The 22,412-nt window shown below is 50.6% G+C and overlaps 1 protein-coding gene across 1 annotated transcript in view; it reads right to left on the reverse strand.

The window, feature by feature from the left end:
- The window catches only part of LOC308590433 (maestro heat-like repeat family member 5), a 41,397-nt gene extending 24,885 nt beyond the window's left edge, over positions 1-16,512 (reverse strand). Inside the window, exons 1-3 of the mRNA XM_081200476.1 lie at positions 16,433-16,512; positions 13,897-14,013; positions 17-127 (exon numbers count right to left, since the gene is read on the reverse strand). Coding sequence (XP_081056602.1) covers positions 17-127; positions 13,897-14,013; positions 16,433-16,489 — 285 coding nt within the window. The 5' untranslated portion in view covers positions 16,490-16,512. The remainder of the gene's footprint in view (positions 1-16; positions 128-13,896; positions 14,014-16,432) is intronic.
- Positions 16,513-22,412: the final 5,900 nt, after the last annotated feature.

Raw genomic sequence — 22,412 nt, forward strand, 5'->3', positions numbered from 1 at the left:
CACTTCACACCCTTACCTCAGACGTCTCAGTCTTCCTTTTAATGGCTGCGCGGCCAAAATCCCGCACTGCCACCAGCACCTGGGAAATATGGGTGCTTGAAGCCACACCGATAGCCTCAGAAATTCCCTAGAGAGAATGAGGCATGTCAAACATGTCGTTTTCTTGATTGCAATTAGTGATAATAATAATAGTAATAAATTTTATTTATATCCCACCCTCCCCAGCCAAAGCCGGGCTCAGGGCGGCTAACAACAATAAAATAGTACAACATTCTAAAAACATTTCATTATAAAAATTAATTAAAATCAATTAAAATGAAATTGATGGCAACCATTAAGCTAAGCTGATCATGAGGGACGGAGGATAAATGTGATTCTGTAAGCAGATTGCTGCAAAATGTGGGGAACCAAATTTAAGAGTGGGGAAATGAGACACTTAGAGAACCAATTTGAACAGATTCTTTCATCCTGGATAATAATAGGGGTGGTTTGAAGAACGATATTTCTGTGGATTCTGATGTGAACTGACCAGACCACACCTCCCAGACTCATGTGCAGCTTGCAATGCAAGGATGCCTTGCATTCTGACATTTTCGAATCTTGTGATACAGTTCTTGGCTTCATTAAACACCCAACTACATTAAAATGCATCATTTATACACTGGAAGTATTTGTAATCCACCCCTCACCCAAAGGCGCCAGAGCAGGAATATGCACCATCTAAACCAGGGTGCTCCAATTTCTCATACCAAGTGGGCCACAAGAGTAGTTCTGTGGCATCTGAATATAGACTGCATTTTTAATCAAGGCATATATTGGCTTATATCTTGATCAGGTTCCTAAATTAAATGGGCTTAGATTTTCAAATGTTATGCCAGGCAGAAGACCAACTGCCTAAGTACTTTGGCAAGATGTTTATCCTCCTGGACAAGGGGGCCCCCTTTGATTTATAGCAGAAAACAATTCTCAAAGTCGTAAAAAGAAACCGTTAAACTTGAGCCACAGGACAAAAGGCCAAGAGCACGGAGAAGGGGGGGGTGTAAACTAAAGAGGCTTCTTTAAAAACTGTTTTTTACTGAGTTCCTTCCTTTCTACTTTGAGAAGCTTTATTCTTTTAAAAGGTTACCTATGCTAATGTATTAAATATATTGGCTTAAATGTAATTATACAAAGGATCTAGAAAGAAAGAAATGTTAAATTCTTATTTCATAGAGTCATATTGCTGTAGGAGACCAGGGGGGCAGATGAGCCTAGCCCCCCCTGCCAGACAAGAGACGCCATCCAGATATATTAGTTGTCAGACATTTGTTTAGAAACCTTCAAATGAAGGAGATCTTTCAATGTTGATGTGAAACTCAAGATCCTTGACATATGTTTAAGATAAAATTTTAAAATTATTAACCATCTGTTTTGGAGGGCAAGGAGGGCAAGAGGTGAGCTGGTAATTAAGATTCCTTGTTGAGACACATGTAAGATATATTACTACTTATTTGTCATTTATAGATGTAACAATATATAGCTCTTTGTGTTCCATATAAGGACAGGAGGATATGAGTGTATCTTAAAATTGGTTATAGCAATCAGCCAATAGGAAATTCAAGCAGGCTGATTGAACAGAGGCAGCCACAGGAGGAGCAAAGGGGGGTGGATTAAGGAAATATAAGTGCTGGCCATAATGGCAGGAGGCCAGGCCAGAGCTTGGTAACCATATACCACTGTGCCTCTCATTTATTTGTCTGACAAATAAATTATTATTTTAATTTCTCTGTTGCTGCGTTGAATATTTCATTCCAGCTAAGCGTTAACCACAAGCAGGGTGCTACATTTTATGGTGCCTGCGACTCGGATCAGTGGTCTGCTGGAACGCAGCCCCTTCGCCTTACTGGACGGGGTACAAGAGAGAAGACAACTGATTGCCTACCCAGCGCGCACTGGAAAAATTTTTCCAGGGGAACGCAGCAGTCTCGTCTGTCTGATACCCTGCCCACTGACGGTGACGGACCGGGGGGGGACCAGAGAAATAAACAGGGAACCAGCTAAGGGTAAGTGCACTAAGGGGTTTTGGCCCTCCAATTAATTGGGAGGAAGAGAAGTCCTGATCAAACTTCTGCGTCTCAGTAAAGGGGAACTGAGTACGCTAGGTGGCTGGGTATATCAGATGGTGGTCTGGTGGGGGAAAAGGGAAGAATGGGAGGTAGTGTGTGGTGAAGTATCTGGCGCATTGCATGTGTGAGAAAGTACAATGTGTAGCTGACCTAAGTGTGGAGTGAGTACTACTTCGTTTCCCAGTAAGGTGTGTGTGTGAGTGACTGAGTGGATACTTCACAGGGCCATACAATGGGAGTTGGGGGTTCAAAGGGGGGAAATACACCTTTTGAATGTATGTTAAATAATTCTAAGAAAGCCTTCTCAGGGGCGTATGGAGTCAAAATGACACCAGAGCGCCTGAGAACGTTATGTGAACTAGAATGGCCGAAGCAAAATACTGAATGGCCATCTCAAGGAACCTTTGATATAAATTTAGTAAGCAAACTTTGGTCTAACATCGCCAAAGAAACTGGAGGGTGCCCAGAACAATTTTCATATATAGATTCTTGGCTGAGCACATTAAATAAAAATCCTCCATGGATAAGGGAATGCAAAGTCCAACGATGCAAATTATTGGCTGTAAAAGCCAAAGCTAGGAAAGTAATCTTGCCAAATAAATCCAAACACTCCACCAGTTGTAACCCCAAGGCAAGAAAGTGGAATGAATAATGGGGGTGGAGTCACAGAACTTGATTCCTTGATAGATTATGATAAATATCTTCAGGAGGCATTGGAGTTCTATAATGAAGCCCAAGCAGAAGTGGTTATTCCACCTGTGAGTCCCAGTAGAACTCCATCTACAGTCTCCTTTAGTGGAACAACTAATTGCCCACCCCAAACCCCTGTACATCCAAGTCCTAGAGAATTATTACAGAAGTTACAGGGAGACCTTGATCGGTCAGTAAGCAATACAGCCACCTCAGGCTATGATGGACTTGGTGACTTCAATAGTAAATACTCATAGTCCTACTTAGACAGATTGTCGCCAGCTCCTGAATACTCTCTTCACCACTGAGGAAAGGAGAGACATAATTGAAAAGGCACAGATATATTTGCGTGAGCAGGCCAGAGTGGGAAATATTTATAATATTGACCGTCATCTCCAGGACAACTTTCCCTTGGAAGATCCTAATTGGGATCCAAATAATGCAATTCACCTGGCCAGGCTTACCACCTACCGCCAGACGCTTGTGCAAGGTATCTGCAGGGCATGCCAGAAGCCCACTAATATGTCTAAAGTCTCAGGAGGGTAGACGTGTTACCCATAACACTGTTTCGTGTTCGGTGCACACCCACAAAAAGACTTAAGTTGTCACCTTTTGAGCTCCTGTATGGGAGGCCGCCCTCCTTTGTTCAGGATAGTCCAACTGACCTCAAACAAATAGGAGACCATGCGACACAGGGACAAGTGCAATCTCTCTCCCGTGTTTTTGTCTCTCTCCCGTGTTTGTTTGTTTTTTTTATCTTAACAGGTGGGCCCTCGAGCGCACGCCGTGCAGCATTGCCGTGCCGATTCATCAGCTTCAGGCTGGCATAGCATATGGGTGAAAGAGTGGAAACGTGATCCACTTGCACCTAAGTGGCGTGGACCTTACACCGTCTTGCTCTCTACTCCAACAGCGGTGAAGGTAGCTGAGGTGACCCCCTGGATTCATCACTCCCGTTTGAAGAAGTCTGAAGGCAGTTGGACGTGCAAAGGTGACCCCTCTAATCCTCTTAAACTGACTCTCTCCAAAAACCCCTGTATCTAGCCCTACGGGGAACGGGCTAGGTCACGGGCAACATTAGACGACCGGCCTGCTGCAGCCACACCCTGGAAGCTGGCTGACCTGCACACGCCTGAAGCTTGAGGAGCGTCTGAACCAGAGACTGTGAGCGGGAAGATTCTCTTATACAATTGATTGACTGCCCCCTTGTGGAACAATTATCAGAGATATTACACATTGGGGATCCTTGGGATATATGTTTTGGTCTTGGTGGTTCCCCATTTCTGTCACTGGGGGAATTATATAGGGGCTAATATTTTTATGCTATCACAATAAGGTAATCTTTTGTGGAAGGAATGCATATGCTAGACATCAACATGATTTTATTATTAATCCTGATCCCTTGGGAAGGGGAAGGGTCCTTGAATCTGACCAAATTTGCTAAATATGGATTCCGCTATGACCACAATATGTGGGTAGGTTTAGCTGAAATGGTAGCCAATGTTGCAAATAGGACCAATTGCCTTGTTTGCTCTCTTGGGCCAGATGATTCAGAGGGAGGTATGCCCTTATTACCAATACCATTAAAAGCCATTGGTATGGTAAGCGAAATGCCACACCAAGCAGAAGTACAGAATTTCCCCGGATGGAACTCAACTAAACATTACGAGTTATACCTGTACAAGGGGAATTCTGTGTACATAAATCATCAGATGCAGCTGATTCTACCATGATAGGCTCTTCTCATTGCCACTATACTTGGGATTATATTAAGAATAGTCATACCTGGGCAAACGGTACTACCTATCGAACTCGGAATACCTTGCCCTGTGCACCTCCTTTTATTCATGCATGGAAAGTGGTATGGAACATAACTGTGACAGAGAAAGGCAATCTAATATACTGCACTGTGAACTCTATACCCCTTGTGATATTTCGCCTTATGCACTCCACATACCAAAACCCTCAGACCCGATGGTTGTGGTGGATATGTGGAGAATGGGCATACAAGAAACTCCCTTCCAAATGGAGTGGGACTTGTTTCCTGGGATGGGTATTACCACCAATGTGGATTATGCCCACTAGTTCAGCTAAGCGAACACGAAGAAACGCTGATATTTCTCATATAGCAGGAGGAAGTACCCAAAGTTGGAGCGGTACTGATGATTGGCCACCAGAGCGCATTATAGCCTATTATGATCCTGCCTCCTGGAATCCTGGTGAGCTCATACAAGGGGCACGGGATCCTATTTATAATCTAAACAGAATAATTCGATTGCAAGCAGTAGTGGAACTTGTAACCAATGTAACGGCCCAGAGTTTGAGACGTATTGCATAACAGCTGGATGAAAGTAGAGCCACCATTTTGCAGCTGAAAATGGGAATGGATTATGTATTTGCCAAGCAGGGAGGCCTATGTGGAGTCTTGAACTTGACAGGGAATGCCTGTTGCTTTAACATTTCAGATAATGGTGAGGCAATCCGTGTGTTGGCCACAAAGATGGAGAATATAGCACATGTCCCAGTACAAACATGGGAAGGATGGTGTCAGAGCTGCTTCAAGATCCTAGCTCACAGAGGATCACGCTAGCCAGCGGTCATTAAGTAAAAGTCTTTATTGAATTACAGTTTCCATTCTCACGCTGCTGTCTGCAACTCTACGTCTACTAGCTAGATCGGCGAGGCTCCGTCTGAGTCTCCGCCCCGTGCGCACCAACTTAATATCCTAGCCTTGCTCCACCTTTTCCTCCTGACTGTCCTCCTCTGGGTCCCTCTACCCCCCGGGGCTTCTTCCTTCCGGGATTCTTCTGACGCTGACCCGGACCCTTCTGCCTCCTTGCGCCGGGCTTTAGGACCCGGTTCCCTTTCGGGGCTGCTCACTGCGCCGCCTTCCTCTGCATTTGAACTTGGCGCGCGCGCCCAACCTTCCACTTTCCTCTTAACCGTTTCCTCGCTCCCCGATGGAGGTGTGGCCACTCCTGACTCCTGCCCTCCCTCCTGTGGTGAGCTGCCAGCGCTTCCCTCCTGGCTCCTTTCCTCTTCCCTGCTTCCTGGCGGTGACGCTGGTCCCGATCTCCAGCTGCTCCCCCCTGAGTCTCCTCTGGCTCTATCTTCCTGGGGTGCCTCCCTAGACTCCCCCCTTGCCCTGGCCACTGGTGCTCCTTTCTGTGAATCCTCTGATTCACTGGAAAGACTGGGAGATCTCGGGTCGTCGTCATCACTCATCCTTTCCTCTGTCTCCTCCCCTTCGCTCTCTGTTTCCTCCCTTGCCCGTTCCTCTGCACCTAAACCCCTGACATCCATCCCCCCCTCGAAGCCCCCCAGTCCCCCCTCCCCTCCTTCCGGTGCTGGAGCTGGGGGCTGCTGTTGCAAAGGGACGAACGTCGGATATCGGTCGCTTCCCGTGGCAGGCCTCCCGCGGAACTCTTCCAGGTCTTCCTCTCTGCTCTCGTTGACGACAGTCACCTCCTCTTCCATCTCTGTGCCGCCGTGCTCGAAACCAGGGTCGTCCCCGAAAATGTCCATGTCCGTCTCTCCCGCACTTCCTCCAGGCGGCGTTGCTCTGCCGGAACAGTCCAGCCACTTCCTGCGGAACTGCTCCTCCGGCCTATCGTCCCACCAATACGAGGGTTCTGAGACCGATCCCGAGGGTGACCCCTCCGGGGAACGGACGTCTCGTGTTGGTTCCTCGTCCGAGTCGAACCCCCTGAACGTGCTGTCCGAAAGCGTGGGCGTGAAAAGCCAGTCGTCGAAAAAGTCTGCTGGCATAGGTCTATGTGGGAAGAGGGCATGAAACTCGTCTTTGAGCAGAGGTTCGTCTAAAGCGTAGCCCGGCACCCAGCTGTTCGCACTGGCCGGGGTGCCCTCCCTGGCGAGAAAGTATTCTACTCCCTCTTCCCCCCATCTGGAGTCCAAAATCTCCGTGACTTCGTTGATGCGCTCCTCCTGTGCCACTCCCGTGTGCCCCGTTCCTTCTCTGAGCGGACTCGGCGCCGTTCCGGGTTCCTGGAACCTGTGCGGTGCCTTGTAGGGAGTGAGCACCGATCTGTGGAACACCGGATGCATTCTGGAACCCTCCGGAAGCGCCAGCTTGAAAGCCACCGGGTTGACCTTCTCTTCGACTTGGTAGGGCCCCAGTTGTTTATGCCCTAGTTTCTTCTTGGCCAACGACCTGGCCGGCACTGCGTGGGCTGCTAACCAGACCCAGTCTCCCACGTGGAGCTCTTCACCAACCCTTCTGTGTTTGTCCGCTTGTACCTTGTATGCGTGTTTAGCCAGCTCCAGGTGGCGCCGCAGCTGATCGTGGACTTCCTGCAGCTCCGACGCGAACGCATCTGCTGACTGCGGCTCCCCTTCTCCCCTGCATTCCAGTCCCGGAAAGGTTCTAGGGTGCCGCCCGTTGTTGGCGAAGAACGGCGTGACGCCCGTGGATACGTGCTTCGTGTTGTTGTAGGCAAACTCTGCAAGCGGCAGGTAATCTACCCACGTCGCAGGCTGTTGGTTTGCATAACATCTCAGGTACTGCTGCATGATGGCATTGGCTCGCTCCGCTTGCCCGTTGGTCTGCGGGTGTCTCGCCGACGCCAGATTGATCTTGACGTTTAGGAAGCCCATCAGTTTCTGCCAGAAGTTCGAGATGAACTGCCGCCCGCGGTCGGACAGAATAGACCGTGGCAGACCGTGAACCTTGAACACGTGGTCTATGAACAGTTTGGCGGTTTGCTCCGCCGTGGCCACCTTAGCACACGGAATGAAATGCGCCATCTTGGAGAACAGGTCCACCACCACCAACACTGCCGTCTTGCCCCTTGAGCTGGGCAGATCCGTGACAAAGTCCAGGGCCACTCTCTCCCAAGGTTCGACCGGAGTTTGCAGCGGCTCCAACAGTCCAGCCGGCGGTTTGTGCACCGGCTTTGCCCTCTGGCAGGTGTCACACCTCGCTACGTAGTCTGCGACCTCCCCTCTCATTCCAGGCCACCAGAAATCCCTGGCTACTAATTCCACCGTCTTCTCCTTGCCAAAGTGCCCGGCCGTGGGTGCGTCGTGCAGCTGCTGTAGCACCTTGGCTCGAAGTTCGTCACCCGGCACGTAGATGGCCCCTTTACGGATGAGCAAGCCATCTCGTAGCTGGAAACCGTCGGCCGCTGCCTTGCCCCCTCGCACCTCTGCCATCTTCGTTCGTGCGAAGGAGTCCCCCTGCAACGCTCGCCGCACCGCCTCTAGGTCCACGGTCGCCGCGGCGCACGCCCACACTGTCGGTGCAAAGATGTGCATGGCGGCCGCTGGTGTTGCGTCCTCCAGATACTGTGGCTTGCGGGAGAGAGCGTCTGCCATGATGTTGGTGTCCCCCGGGACATACTCTATTCGGAAGTCGAAGTCCGCAAAGAACTCAGCCCAACGTATCTGCCTCTGGTTCAGGAACTGTGCCGTGCGCCAGTGTTCCAGATTCTTGTGGTCCGTGCAAACCTGCACCGTGTGCTTGGCGCCGATCAGAAAGTGCCTCCACGCCTTGAACGCTGCATGAATGGCCAGCAACTCCCTGTCCCATATGGTGTAGTTCTGCTCGGACTTGCTGAGCTTCCTGGAGTAAAACGCTCCCGGCCGCCACACGCCCTGCGGGTCCTTCTGCAGCAGGACCGCCCCCACTGCTCTGTCCGAAGCGTCTGTCTCCACCCTCATCGGCATGCTGGGGTTGACATGAAGCAGCTGCTCTTCCGACGCGAAGAGACGCTTGAGGGCCTGAAAGGACTGCTCCGCCTGCTCTGTCCATATGAACTTCTTCTTCTTGGAGCTAAGGGTGTCAGTGATGGCCGCCGTCTGCATCGCGAAGCCCTTGATAAACTTGCGATAGAAGTTCGCAAAGCCGACAAACCGTTGGACCTCCTTCCGGTTGCGTGGGCTCTTCCAATCCAACACCGCTCGAACCTTGGCGCTGTCCATGGCGAGCCCCTTGGCAGACAGCTTGTAGCCCAGAAAATCCACCTCCGGCACGTCAAATTGGCACTTCTCCAGCTTGGCGTAGAGCCTGTGTTGCTTTAGCCTGCCCAGCACTTCCTTGACGTGCTTGTCATGTTCTTGCTGCGACTCCGAAAAGATCAGGATGTCATCCAAGAAACAGACGCACGTCTTGTAGAGAAGTCCCGCCAACACGTGATGCATAAATGCTTGAAAAACGTGAGCGCCATTTTGCAGTCCAAAAGGCATAACTCTGTATTCGTAGGTACCCAGTGGCGTGAACATGGCTGTCTTCCACTCATCACCTTCCCGCATGCGAATGAGGTTGTACGCCCCCCGCAGGTCCAACTTGGTGAACACCTTTCCCTTCCGTACCTTCGCCAGGAGGTCGTCGATGCGGGGCATGGGGAAGTCCGACGGCTTGGTCACACTGTTCAAAATCCTGTAATCCACTACGAGTCTTTTTTGGGGCGTGTCTCGCTTCTTAACAAAGAATACAGGACTGCCCCCCACTGCCTTAGACTCCCGGATGAAACCGCGCTCCAAATTATGATCGATGAAGTCTTTGAGTTCCTGCAGTTCGTCCTCAGACATGGAATACAGCTTCCCTTTAGGCAGCGCCGCCCCCGGCAGCAGGTCAATTTTGCAGTCATATGGTCTGTGAGGGGGTAGCCTGTCCGCCTCCTTCTCGCAGAAAACTTCCAGAAATTCTGCGTACTTGTGGGGAATCGCTTGCAGTGTGCCTAGCAGCAGCTGTGACTCCTCTTCCCCTCCTTCCTGCCTGGGTACGATGCAGTGTTCAGCACAAAAGGAAGAGCCGAAGACCAGCTGCCTCTGGAACCAAGCCATCGTTGGGCTGTGCTTGTCCAGCCAACTCATACCCAATACAATGGGCGTGTCAGACAGTTGAGTGACGTTGAAGCTGATGACTTCCCTGTGATTCCCAAGTCGCATCACCATTGGTGGCGTCTGCTTCACCACTTGCCCCCCTAGCAGCTCCCTGCCATCCACCGTGACAACCTGCAGGGGCAGTGTGGCCGGCAGCAACTGCACAGCGTGCCTGTCGACAAATTCCTGCCCTATAAAGTCCGCGTTGCTGCCGGAGTCGATGGTGATTGGCACGTCCATGGTGATTCCATTGGGCAGCTGGAGAGATGCTGTGAGCCTCACTACTGGTTTGGGCGGGAGGGGGTTCACTGGCTGTAAAATTTCTGGGGACTGCGTCACTAACACGTCTGGCTGGGCCCCAGTGCCTCTTCCTCCAGCCAGACATTGTCGTTTCCCTGCTGTGGTCCTCCCTGCTGCGTTGCTGCAGTCACCATTGCTGAGGCTGCAGTAAGCTTGTGGGGCCTCTGGGGACACTCTTTCGCCATATGCCCTGGCTGCTCACAGACGTAACACTTCCTGGTCCCTCTAGGAGGCTTCGCCTTCACTGCTGCCGGTGCTAGGGCTCTGGTTGCTGACTGAGCCCTTGCACCTCCAACCTCCATAGGTTCGGCTCCTCCTCCTGGCGGAGGCGTGGATTGCGTTCGCGCTGCTTCTCTGGGAAAGAAGGAGGGGCCCCCGGCTGGTTCACGCCCTCCACGTCCTTCGTCCTTGCTCCACGGACGTCCTTCCAGCCTCACCCCCACGGCCAGTGCCCTCTGAACGACCTCCTGGGTGGTTCGGGGTCTCTCCCCCCTCGCTATCTCATCTTTAATCGAGTTGTGCAGTCCCTCCCAAAAGAGGTCTCTTACAGGAGCCGAATCCCTGTCCCATTCCAGGGCGCTGACCAAGGCGAAAAAGCGTGCATGATACTGTCTGACGCTGGCCCTCCCTTGTCTCAGCCCATGCACCTCCTTCCGTGCAAGATCAATGTCAATACTTGATAAGAAACACCCATCCATCGCTTTAATAAAGGCATCCGCATTCTGGAGCGCCGGATCGTTATCTCTCCATAAATTGCGCAACCATGCTTTCGCCTCCCCATGCAGATGGGACATGATGAACCCCACTCTCTCCTGTTCATCTCTAAAGTCTTTATGCAACAGTTGCAGTGCGCACAGTACGTCGGCTCTAAAGTTGGGATACTGTTGCAGGTTCCCATCGAAGTGAGAGAGCAGCCCGCCTGTCCGTCTCGCCAACCCAATTCCCTCCTGCCGGGGTGGTTGCTTTGCCAGTACGTCTAACCTGACCTGGAGATCCCTGCAGGCGGCAGCTGCCTCGTCCTCTCTCTTCCTGGATGCGAGAACCTCGGCGTTCAGTTGTGCCACTGCTTTTCTGAGGTCCTCTATCTGCTGCTCAGCCGTCATGTCTCCTGCCGTTCGTGAGCTCGCTAGTGGGCGCCTGTTTCTCTCCTCTCCTCGAGGCTGCAGATGCCCACAATGTGGAGACGGAGCCTACTGTCAGAGCTGCTTCAAGATCCTAGCTCACAGAGGATCACGCTAGCCAGCGGTCATTAAGTAAAAGTCTTTATTGAATTACAGTTTCCATTCTCACGCTGCTGTCTGCAACTCTACGTCTACTAGCTAGATCGGCGAGGCTCCGTCTGAGTCTCCGCCCCGTGCGCACCAACTTAATATCCTAGCCTTGCTCCACCTTTTCCTCCTGACTGTCCTCCTCTGGGTCCCTCTACCCCCCGGGGCTTCTTCCTTCCGGGATTCTTCTGACGCTGACCCGGACCCTTCTGCCTCCTTGCGCCGGGCTTTAGGACCCGGTTCCCTTTCGGGGCTGCTCACTGCGCCGCCTTCCTCTGCATTTGAACTTGGCGCGCGCGCCCAACCTTCCACTTTCCTCTTAACCGTTTCCTCGCTCCCCGATGGAGGTGTGGCCACTCCTGACTCCTGCCCTCCCTCCTGTGGTGAGCTGCCAGCGCTTCCCTCCTGGCTCCTTTCCTCTTCCCTGCTTCCTGGCGGTGACGCTGGTCCCGATCTCCAGCTGCTCCCCCCTGAGTCTCCTCTGGCTCTATCTTCCTGGGGTGCCTCCCTAGACTCCCCCCTTGCCCTGGCCACTGGTGCTCCTTTCTGTGAATCCTCTGATTCACTGGAAAGACTGGGAGATCTCGGGTCGTCGTCATCACTCATCCTTTCCTCTGTCTCCTCCCCTTCGCTCTCTGTTTCCTCCCTTGCCCGTTCCTCTGCACCTAAACCCCTGACAGATGGGATATGGGATGGTTACCTAATGTCACAGGACTCAAAGGGATACTATTGTCTTGCTTGTTTTTCTTGACAGTAGTGGTAATGGTTTTATGTATGATGCCATGTATCATTTCATGTTTTAGAAGTACAATTAGCAAGATGATTTCGAATGAAACTCTACCTCATATCATGGCCCTATACACAGCTTTAACTCAGGAATATGATGAAGATCAAACTATCAAGGACGCTTGGTAGCAAGGTCCTTGAGCTTGAAAGGGGGGGATGTGGCATCTGAATATAGACTGCATTTTTAATCAAGGCATATATTGGCTTATATCTTGATCAGGTTCCTAAATTAAATGGGCTTAGATTTTCAAATGTTATGCCAGGCAGAAGACCAACTGCCTAAGTACTTTGGCAAGATGTTTATCCTCCTGGACAAGGGGGCCCCCTTTGATTTATAGCAGAAAACAATTCTCAAAGTCGTAAAAAGAAACCGTTAAACTTGAGCCACAGGACAAAAGGCCAAGAGCACGGAGAAGGGGGGGGTGTAAACTAAAGAGGCTTCTTTAAAAACTGTTTTTTACTGAGTTCCTTCCTTTCTACTTTGAGAAGCTTTATTCTTTTAAAAGGTTACCTATGCTAATGTATTAAATATATTGGCTTAAATGTAATTATACAAAGGATCTAGAAAGAAAGAAATGTTAAATTCTTATTTCATAGAGTCATATTGCTGTAGGAGACCAGGGGGGCAGATGAGCCTAGCCCCCCCTGCCAGACAAGAGACGCCATCCAGATATATTAGTTGTCAGACATTTGTTTAGAAACCTTCAAATGAAGGAGATCTTTCAATGTTGATGTGAAACTCAAGATCCTTGACATATGTTTAAGATAAAATTTTAAAATTATTAACCATCTGTTTTGGAGGGCAAGGAGGGCAAGAGGTGAGCTGGTAATTAAGATTCCTTGTTGAGACACATGTAAGATATATTACTACTTATTTGTCATTTATAGATGTAACAATATATAGCTCTTTGTGTTCCATATAAGGACAGGAGGATATGAGTGTATCTTAAAATTGGTTATAGCAATCAGCCAATAGGAAATTCAAGCAGGCTGATTGAACAGAGGCAGCCACAGGAGGAGCAAAGGGGGGTGGATTAAGGAAATATAAGTGCTGGCCATAATGGCAGGAGGCCAGGCCAGAGCTTGGTAACCATATACCACTGTGCCTCTCATTTATTTGTCTGACAAATAAATTATTATTTTAATTTCTCTGTTGCTGCGTTGAATATTTCATTCCAGCTAAGCGTTAACCACAAGCAGGGTGCTACAGTTCAGCACAGAACCTGTGGGCTGCACACTGACTTGTCATGTGGGAGAGGGGAGCAAGGCCAACATTTGACACACACGCCCCGGCCTGCATGCTGCCTTCCCAAAGGTAGGCAGGTGAGGCGCTGGGTTTTGGGAAGGAGGCACGAGGCTCTGGTGGGACCTAGCGCCTTCCCACCTTCTTGCCAAAGGTGGGAAAGAGTTAACTGAGGACTCTAGGACCCTGACAGATCACACCTGCCTCCTTCCCCAAGCCCAGCACCTCCTTACCCAGCTTTGGGAAGGCGGTGCAAGGCTTACAGGTGTGTAGGGGTGCCTCCAAGGTTGCTGAGGGCTGCCAAGAAAGGCATTGAGGGCCACTTGTTGGCTGCTCTGATCGAACCCAAAACTAAACAAATCTGCCCCAGATATGTTGAATGCTGAAAAACTGTTCCTCCTTTGAGGGGTGACCGGGAGGGCACGAGCAGAGACCAATCCGGAAATCAGGACAGAGGGCTGGTGGGGTCTGTGGGGTAATGTCAGGGACTGGCTGGATGAGTAAGAGTGGGGGACCCTGGATTGTGGTGGTGGGACACTGGGGAGCAGCCTGGGGAGGCGCTTGAAGCAGGAGGGTTCAGAAGGAGGAGGCTCTTCCAGGACACGGCTGGAGGTGGAGAGTCTCCGTGTGAGCGCAGTCACAGTCCCACACATTCACTCACCTCTCTGTCTGCTTCCTCTTCGAGAGCCAACCTCAGGAGTAAGTGCAGGTACTGGTGGACTGTCTCTGCGCTCCTGGAATCCCGCAGCTTGAGTCCATAATATCTATAGAGGGCATTCTAAGGGTTGGGGAAGGTTTGGGTGAGTCACAGGGAGGAGACCCCACCAGCTACATCAACTGCTTTTGGAAAACCAAAGAATTTCAATTTTAGCGTCTGAAAATGTCGGGTAATACTAAATAATAATAATAGATTGCAAGTACTAGGCAATTGTTTTAATGATTTGTATGCAATTTTACACATCTTCTGAATTCCCAAGTCATGTTACAACTCTTTAAAGGTAAAGGTAAAGGGACCCCTGACAATTAAGTCCAGTCGCAAATGACTCTGGGCTTAAAGCTCATCTCGCTTTAAGGCCGAGGGAGCCGGCATTTGTCCGCTTCTGCAGACAGTTTTTCCAGGTCATGTGGTCAGCATGACTAAGTCGCTTCTGGCGAAACCAGAGCAGCACACGGAAATGCCGTTTACCTTCCAGCCGGAGCAGTACTGGCTTCGGCTGGGGAGGGATTGGATATAAATATATTATTATTATTATTATTATTATTATTATTATTATTATTATTATTAATTTACTTGCACTATGTGCTTTTGAACTGCTAGGTGGGCAGGAGCTGGGACCGAACAACGGGAGCTCACCCCATCGCAGGGATTCGAACCACCAACCTTCCGATCGGCAAGCCCAAGCAGCACAGTGGTTTAACCCACAGCGCCATCCGCGTCCCTATTACAACTCTTTATTATTCCTCATTTGGGGAATTTGAAAGTTGACAAGTTCAGCATGTCCCAATTGCTCTTCCTCCACTGTTGGAGGCAGGAATGCTTCTGAATAAAGAAAAAAACATGCAACATTTCCTGGGGTCCAAGTCACCCCACCAAATCAAGTTCATGGATTGGTTCTTCTTCCGGTCTACAGATCCTGCACTGATCGTCTTCTCTGCTTCCCCAAGTTTGCCTGGTCCTCTTTTCAAGCCCCCCCAGACTGGCGGTTGCCACTCCTTCTCACCAGCGGAAAGTCGTCTCCTGCATGTGCAAACAGGACCTTCCTCCAAGCTAGGCTCCCAATAGTTCAGGCCTAGGCAAAGACGGCCCTCCAGCTGTTTGGGGACTCCAATGCCCATCACCCCTGACCTGCTGGTCCTGTGAGCTAGGGATGATGGGAGCTGTAGTCCCAAAGCAGCTGGAGGGCCGAGTTTGCCTTTGTCTGTGATAGTTAATGGCAGTTCCCCTCAACTTGAACCCTTCTACATGCTCCCACCAGCCCCAGGCAGCATATGGTCCAGAACATTCAGAGGGCACTTGGTTGGGAAATCCTGGTTCACGCTGCGCAACATCAGACCAGGGTGGATAAAAATCAATGACCCATTATTTTTTTTAATGGATTTCTTTGATTTAAATCACATTTTTTAAAAAAATTAAATTGGATTTCTAAAATAAAATGCTTTTAGAGGAAAAATCTTTCGGAATATATTTTTCTATTTAAGTTGCATTATAGTCCAGAGGCTATTCACTGGGAAGTAAGGGTTTATTTTAAAATTCAGTCTAAGAATTTTTTTTAAAAAAATGTTTAACTACATCATGGATATATAAGCTATAATGTTATTGTTTTAGTTAAATAAATTGTTTAAATTCTTATTAAGGAAATGATTATTTTTCTCCTTCCAATAAGGTACAGCAGAAAAGTTGTCCAAATCTACAATGGTACCTCAGGTTAAGAACTTAACTCGTTCCGGAGGTCTGTTCTTAACCTGAAACTGTTCTTAACCTGAAGCACCACTGTTAGAGGTATCGGTTGGTTGCTTGAGAGCAATCAGGCAATATGGCTCAAGAGTCTGTTTTCAAGCTTTCTTCTTAGTGATCAAAACTTTTAGAATGCAGAGCGCCTCTATTCCCTGTCTTGCTCATTCACGGGCAGAATCTGAGAGTGGGCGGCCCTTCAACCTTCCCCAGCAGAGTAATTTCTTGGCGCCCAGTCTGCGCCTCCCCTCTCTGCGCGGAAGCCTACTGCGCAAGGAAGGCTTGGGTAATGGGGGACCCCCCCTCCTCCCCGCTTTGCTCAGGCAAGGTGTCCAGGCACCGCCTTGCCTCCTCCGACCCCTGCATCTCCTCTCCTTCCTCCGCTGAGGAACTGCTGCTTCCCACGATCTTTGGGGGCTCTCTGTAATCCACCCGGCTTTTCCCCTCTCGCCCCTGAGCCGATGGCAGTTCTTAACACAAGGTACTATTTCTGGGTTAGCGGAGTCGGTAACCTGAAGCGTCTGTACACAGTTAACTTATTATACCCCACAATAATTTCATAATTATCTGTCTATGCATTTCTAACAGTATAACCAAATCAGTAGTAAAAACTACTCTGGAAATTTATTATTCCCAAAATGAAACCTTCATCTGGTTGTAAATATTAAGATTATACAAGCAAGAATGTAAAAATATGTTTTAAATTGATTTGATTTCAATCAAATCCACCCTGCATCACACACACCTGGGGAGATGTCTGGAGGTGTTGGAGGATGGTGTCCAAAATCTCCCTTTCATCCATTGTCTCCAAAGCTTCTGGGATTGTTCTTCCTCCCCCCAGCATTTTCTTACCCATCCACAGGAACTTGAAGTTTTCATCAGAGAGTTCTTCAGAAAGAAAGAGAGAGAGGGGTGAGTAAATGAGGCGGATGAGAGGGAAAGGTACCGTATTTTTCCATGTATAACACGCCCCCATATATAAGACGCTCCATATTTTTGGGCACTCAAAATTTAGAAATGGGGGCAGATTGCCAAGACTTGTTAAGCTTTTTTGGGGAGGGGTTGCCCAGAGTGGTTGAGTTTTATTTGGGGGGAGGGAGCCATTAATCAAATTGCACAGTTGCAGGCATCAACCACCAAGTCACCTATCGTCTGCCAGTCGACAACAGCCCTTTCCACAGCAAAGAAATCATGGCTAGGAATCTCCTCCTGGCAGCTACAACCAAGCGCCCGTCCCCCCTCAGCACTCCCCCTGTAGAAGAGGAGCCCCAATTTGACACTTGATTTGGGGGGTAAAAAACCTAGTCTTATACACGAGAAAAGACGGCAAGTTCTTTCTCAGGGGGCTTCTCGCCTGTTGCAATGAGCGGGTGCATGCCATATCTGAACAGGGATCATAGAACTGTAGCGTCTGAAGGGACCTGCGGGGTCACCTAGTCCAACCCCCAGCAATGCAGAACAGGGGCAGCCACCCGGAAGTCCCTGCTCCATGTTACACGCCTCATAACAAGGAGGGGTGGGGTGGGGGGGACTTGCACCCAGACATCAAGGAAACCAAGAGAGACCCCAGCCTTGTATCATAATAATAATAATTCATTATTTATACCCCGCCCATCTGGCTGAATTTCCCCAGCCACTCTGGGCGGCTCCCAATCAAGTATTAAAAACAATACAGCGTTAAATGTTAAAAACTTCCCTAAACAGGGCTGCCTTCAGATGTCTTTTAAAGATAGGATAGCTACTTATTTCCTGCACATCTGAAGGGAGGGTATTCCACAGGGTGGGCGCCACCACCGAGAAGGCCCTCTGCCTGGTTCCCTGTAGCCTCACTTCTCACAATGAGGGAACCGCCAGAAGGCCCTCGGAGCTGGACCTCAGTGTCCAGGCTGAACGATGGGAGTGGAGACGCTCCTTCAGGTATACAGGACCGAGGCCGTTTAGGGCTTTAAAGGTCAGCACTAACACTTTGAATCATGCTCGGAAACGTACTGGGAGCCAATGCAGATCTCTCAGAACCAGTGTTATGTGGTCCCGGTGGCCGCTCCCAGTCACCAGCCTAGCTGCCACATTCTGGATTAATTGCAGTTTCTGGGTCACCTTCAAAGGTAGCCCCACGTAGAGCGCATTGCAGTAGTCCAAGCGGGAGATGACTAGAGCATGCACCACTCTGGCGAGACAGTTCGCGGGCAGGTAGGGTCTCAGCCTGCGTACCAGATGGAGCTGGTAAACAGCTGCCCTGGACACAGATTTGACCTGCGCCTCCATGGACAGCTGTGAGTCCAAAGTGACTCCCAGGCTGCGCACCTGGTCCTTCAGGGGCACAGTTACCCCATTCAGGACCAGGGAATCCCCTACACCCACCCGCACCCTGTCCCCCAAAAACAGGACTTGTCAGGATTCAACCTCAATCTGTTAGCCACCATCCATCCTCCAACCGCCTCCAGGCACTCACACAGGACCTTCACCGCCTTCACTGGTTCTGATTTAAAGGAGAGGTAGAGCTGGGTATCATCCGCATACTGATGAACACCCAGCCCAAACCCCCGATGATCTCTCCCAGCGGCTTCATATAGATATTAAAAAGCATGGGGGAGAGGACAGAACCCTGAGGCACCCCACAAGTGAGAGCCCAGGGGTCTGAACACTCATCCCCCAACACCACTTTCTGGACACGGCCCAGGAGAAAGGAGCGGAACCACCGTATAGCAGTGCCGCCATCTCCCAGCCCCTCAAGACGGTCCAGAAGGATGTTATGGTCGATGGTGTCAAAGGCCGCTGAGAGATCCAGCAGAACTAGGAAACAGCTCTCTCCTTTGTCCCTAGCCCGCCGGAGATCATCAACCAGCGCGACCAAGGCAGTTTCAGTCCCACGGTGAGGCCTGAATCCCGATTGGAAGGGATCCAAATGGTCCGCATCCTCCAGGCGTGCTTGGAGTTGTTCGGCAACCACCTGCTCAATCACCTTGCCCAAGAATGGCAGATTTGAGACTGGGCGATAGTTGACCAAACTGGCTGGGTCTAAAGATTTTTTTTTTAAGAAGCGGCTTAATGACTGCCTCTTTCAGCGGATCTGGGAATGTTCCCTCACAGAGAGAAGCATTCACCACCCCACGAAGCCCATCGCCCAGCCCTTCCCAGCTCGCTTTTATCAGCCAGGATGGGCAAGGATCAAGGAGACAGGTGGCCGGTTTCACTTGTCCAAGCAGCCTGTCCACATCCTCGGAGGTAACAGATTGGAATTGATCCCATGTAACAGGACCAGACAGAACTCTAGCACTCTCCTGCCCTGGCCCTGCTCCCACGGTGGAGTCTACCTCCTTATGAATCTGAGCAATTTTATTTGCAAAAAACTTTGCAAAAGCATTGCAGGAGATCTTGGGGTCCCTACCAGGCCCCGGTGGTGCAGGTGGTTCCGATAGATTGCGAACCACCTGAAAAAGTCTCCTACTGCTGTTTTCTGCAGATGCCGTCGCCATTGCCACTTGGTAGGCTCGACGTTGAGCTCTAGCCTGTGTCCAGTCTGATTCAGAGTGAGTTTTCCGCCATCAGTGCTCTAGCTGTCTCAACGATTGTTTCATCGCCCTCAGCTCTGGGGAAAACCACGGGGCTGTCCGGGCTCCATGCAATCGGAGAGGGCGCTTCGGAGCCAGACAGTCAATAGCCCTGGTTAACTCCGCATTCCAAGGGGCCACCAGGGAATCAGCCGAGAGGCCATCAACTTGGGATAAAACATCCCCTACCACTCTCTGGAAACCAGTTGGATCCATTAAGTAGCGGGGTCGGACCATCCGAATCGGTCCCACCTCCCTGCAGAGGGGAAGGGTCGCGGAGTAGTCCAGTTGCGCCAGGAAGTGATCTGACCATGGCACTTCTTTTGTTAGTGTCAGATCACCAACATCCGTAGAGGTAAACACCAAGTCTAAGGCCAAGGGGAACCCAAAAGGGATCTGGTTCTGCCTACTCACCTGGGAACGCTGGCCCAGAGTCCGCAAGGCTCTTCTTTTTTGAGGGCCGCTGCTGGCTTGTGTCTTGCTTGCTGGGCAGGGACAAGGGCCGTTGCTGTCTTGAGTCTTCCCTGCTTGGGTCTTGCCTGCTGTCTTGCCTGCTTGCCTGCTGAAAAGTGCTGGTCTGGGGCTGGACCAGCCCTGGCAAGACTAGGGGTCTGGCCTCTGCCGCCCTGGCCTCTGCCGCTGATGGTGTAGGCTTTGCCAATGCTGGCAGTAGGACGGGGGCCTCTTCCTCAAATGAGGGGTAGAGCTTGTTTTTGGGTGCAACTTGATTTTTCCTCCTGCCCTCTGTGGCTGATGTTGAAGGCTTCGCCAATGGCGGCAGTAGGGCAGGGGCCTCATCATACGAGGGGTAGATCTTGTTTTTATTTTTTCTTTTTAGGAAAAAAGGCATCCTGCAAGATGCAAAAAGATTAGGAATTATTGGGAAATGATATATAATGAATTGAAAAAACTGTGTAAAAAGACTTTTGTTAAGAAACCAGAAGCATTCCTTCTAGGAATTTTAGACCAAGATGTAAAAAAAGAAAACTGGGAATTATTTATGTATGCAACAACAGCGGCAAGAATTTTATTAGCACAAACTTGGAAGACAGAAGAAATACCCACGAAAGAACAATGGCAAGGGAAACTTATGGAATATGCAGAACTGGCAAAACTAACAGAAAAATTACATGAAAAGGACAACAAAGACTTTAAAAGAGAATGGGAACCATTTACAACATATATGAAGAGGCAACATAAAGAAATGGACTCATTGGCAGGGTTTGAGTGAACAATCACAACTGTCTACAACAAAAAATAAGACTATATGTGTCAGGGGTTCAGGAGCAGAGGCAAGGGCAAGGGAGGAAACAGAGAGCGAGGGGGAGGAGGCAGAAGAAAAGATGAGTGATGACGACGACCCGAGATCTCCGAGTCTTTCCAGTGAATCAGAAGATTCACAGAAAGGAGCACCAGTGGTCAGGGCAAGGGGGGAGCCTAGGGGGACACCCCAGGAAGATAGGGCCAGAGGGGACTCCGAGGAGAGCAGTTGGAAATCGGGACCAGCGTCACAGCCAGAGAGCAGGGAAGAGGAAGAGCGCCAGAGATCAAGCGCTGGCAGCTCGCAACAGGGGGGAGGGCACGAGTCAGGAGTGGCCACACCTCCATCGGGGAGCGAAGAAACGGTCAGACGGAAAGTGGAAGGTTGGGCGCGCGCGCCAAGTTCAAATGCACAGGAAAGTGACGCAGTAGGCAGCCAGGAAAGGGAGCCAGGTCCTAAAGCCCGGCGCAAGGAGACAGGGAGTTCCGGGGGGTCGGCGTCAGAAGAATCCCGGAAGGAAGAGACCCCGGGGGGCAGAGGGACCCAGAGGAGAGCAGTCAGGCGGAAAAGGTGGAGCAGGGCTAGGATATTAAGTTGGTGCACAAGGGGCGGAGACTCAGACGGAGCTTCGCCGATCTAGCCATTAGACGTAGAGTTGCACGCAGCAGCTTGGGAATGGAAACTGTAACTCAATAAAGACTTTTACTTAATGACCGCTGGCTAGCGTGATCCTCTGTGAGCTAGGATCTTCAAGCAGCTCTGACAGTAAGCTCCGTCTCTTAATTGTGGGCATCTACAGCCTCGAGGAGAGGAGAGAAGCAGGTGCCCACTAGCTAGCTCACGAACGGCAGACAACATGACGGCTGAGCAGCAGATAGAGGAACTCAGAAAAGCAGTGTCACAACTGAATGCTGAGGCTCTCGCATCCAGGAAAAGAGAGGAGGAGGCAGCTGCCGCCTGCAGGGATCTCCAGGTCAGGTTGGACATGCTTACGAAGCACGGGCAACTGACACCCAAACAGGAGGGAATTGGGTTGGCGAGACGAACAGGCGGTCTGGTCTCTCACTTCGATGGGAACCTGCAGCAGTACCCCAACTTTAGAGCAGATGTAATGTGCGCACTGGAACTGCTGAAAAAAGACTTTAGAGATGAGCAAGAGAAGGTGGGGTTCATCATGTCCCATTTGCATGGGGAAGCTAAAGCATGGCTGCGCAATTTGTGGAGGGATAAGGATCCAGCGCTCCAAAATGCGGATGCCTTTATTAAAGCGATGGATGGGTGTTTCTTATCAAGCATTGACGTGGATCTTGCTCGGCAGCAGATACATGGACTGAAACAAGGGAGGGCCAGCGTAAGGCAGTATCATGCCCGCTTTTTCGCTTTGGTCAGTGCTCTGGAATGGGACAGGGATTTGGCTCCTGTAAGATACCTGTTTTGGGAGGGATTGCACGGCTCTGTTAAAGATGAAATTGCGAGGGGGGAGAGACCCCGGACCACGCAGGAGATCGTTCAGAGGGCGCTAGCCGTGGGGGTGCGGCTGGAAGAACGTCCGTGGAGCAGGGACGAAGGGCGTGGAGGGCGCGAACCAGCCAGGGGCTCCTCCTTCCTTCCCAGAGAAGCAGCGCGTGCGCAATCCACGCCTCCGCCAGGAGGAGGAGTGGAACCTATGGAGGTTGGAAGTGCAAGGGCTCAATCAGCAGCCAGAGCCCTAGCACCGACAACAGTGAAAGCGAAGCCTCCTAGAGGGAACAGGAAGTGTTACATCTGCGAGGATCCAGGGCATATGGCGAAAGAGTGTCCCCGGAGGCTCCACAAGCACACTGCAGCCTCAGCAATGGTAACTGCAGCAACGCAACAAGGAGGACCACAGCAGGGAAATGACGATGTCTGGCTGGAGGAAGAGGCAATGGGGC

This window comes from Podarcis bocagei, assembly GCF_964188305.1.
Source record: "Podarcis bocagei genome assembly, chromosome: 7".
NCBI classification, from domain to species: domain Eukaryota; kingdom Metazoa; phylum Chordata; class Lepidosauria; order Squamata; family Lacertidae; genus Podarcis; species Podarcis bocagei.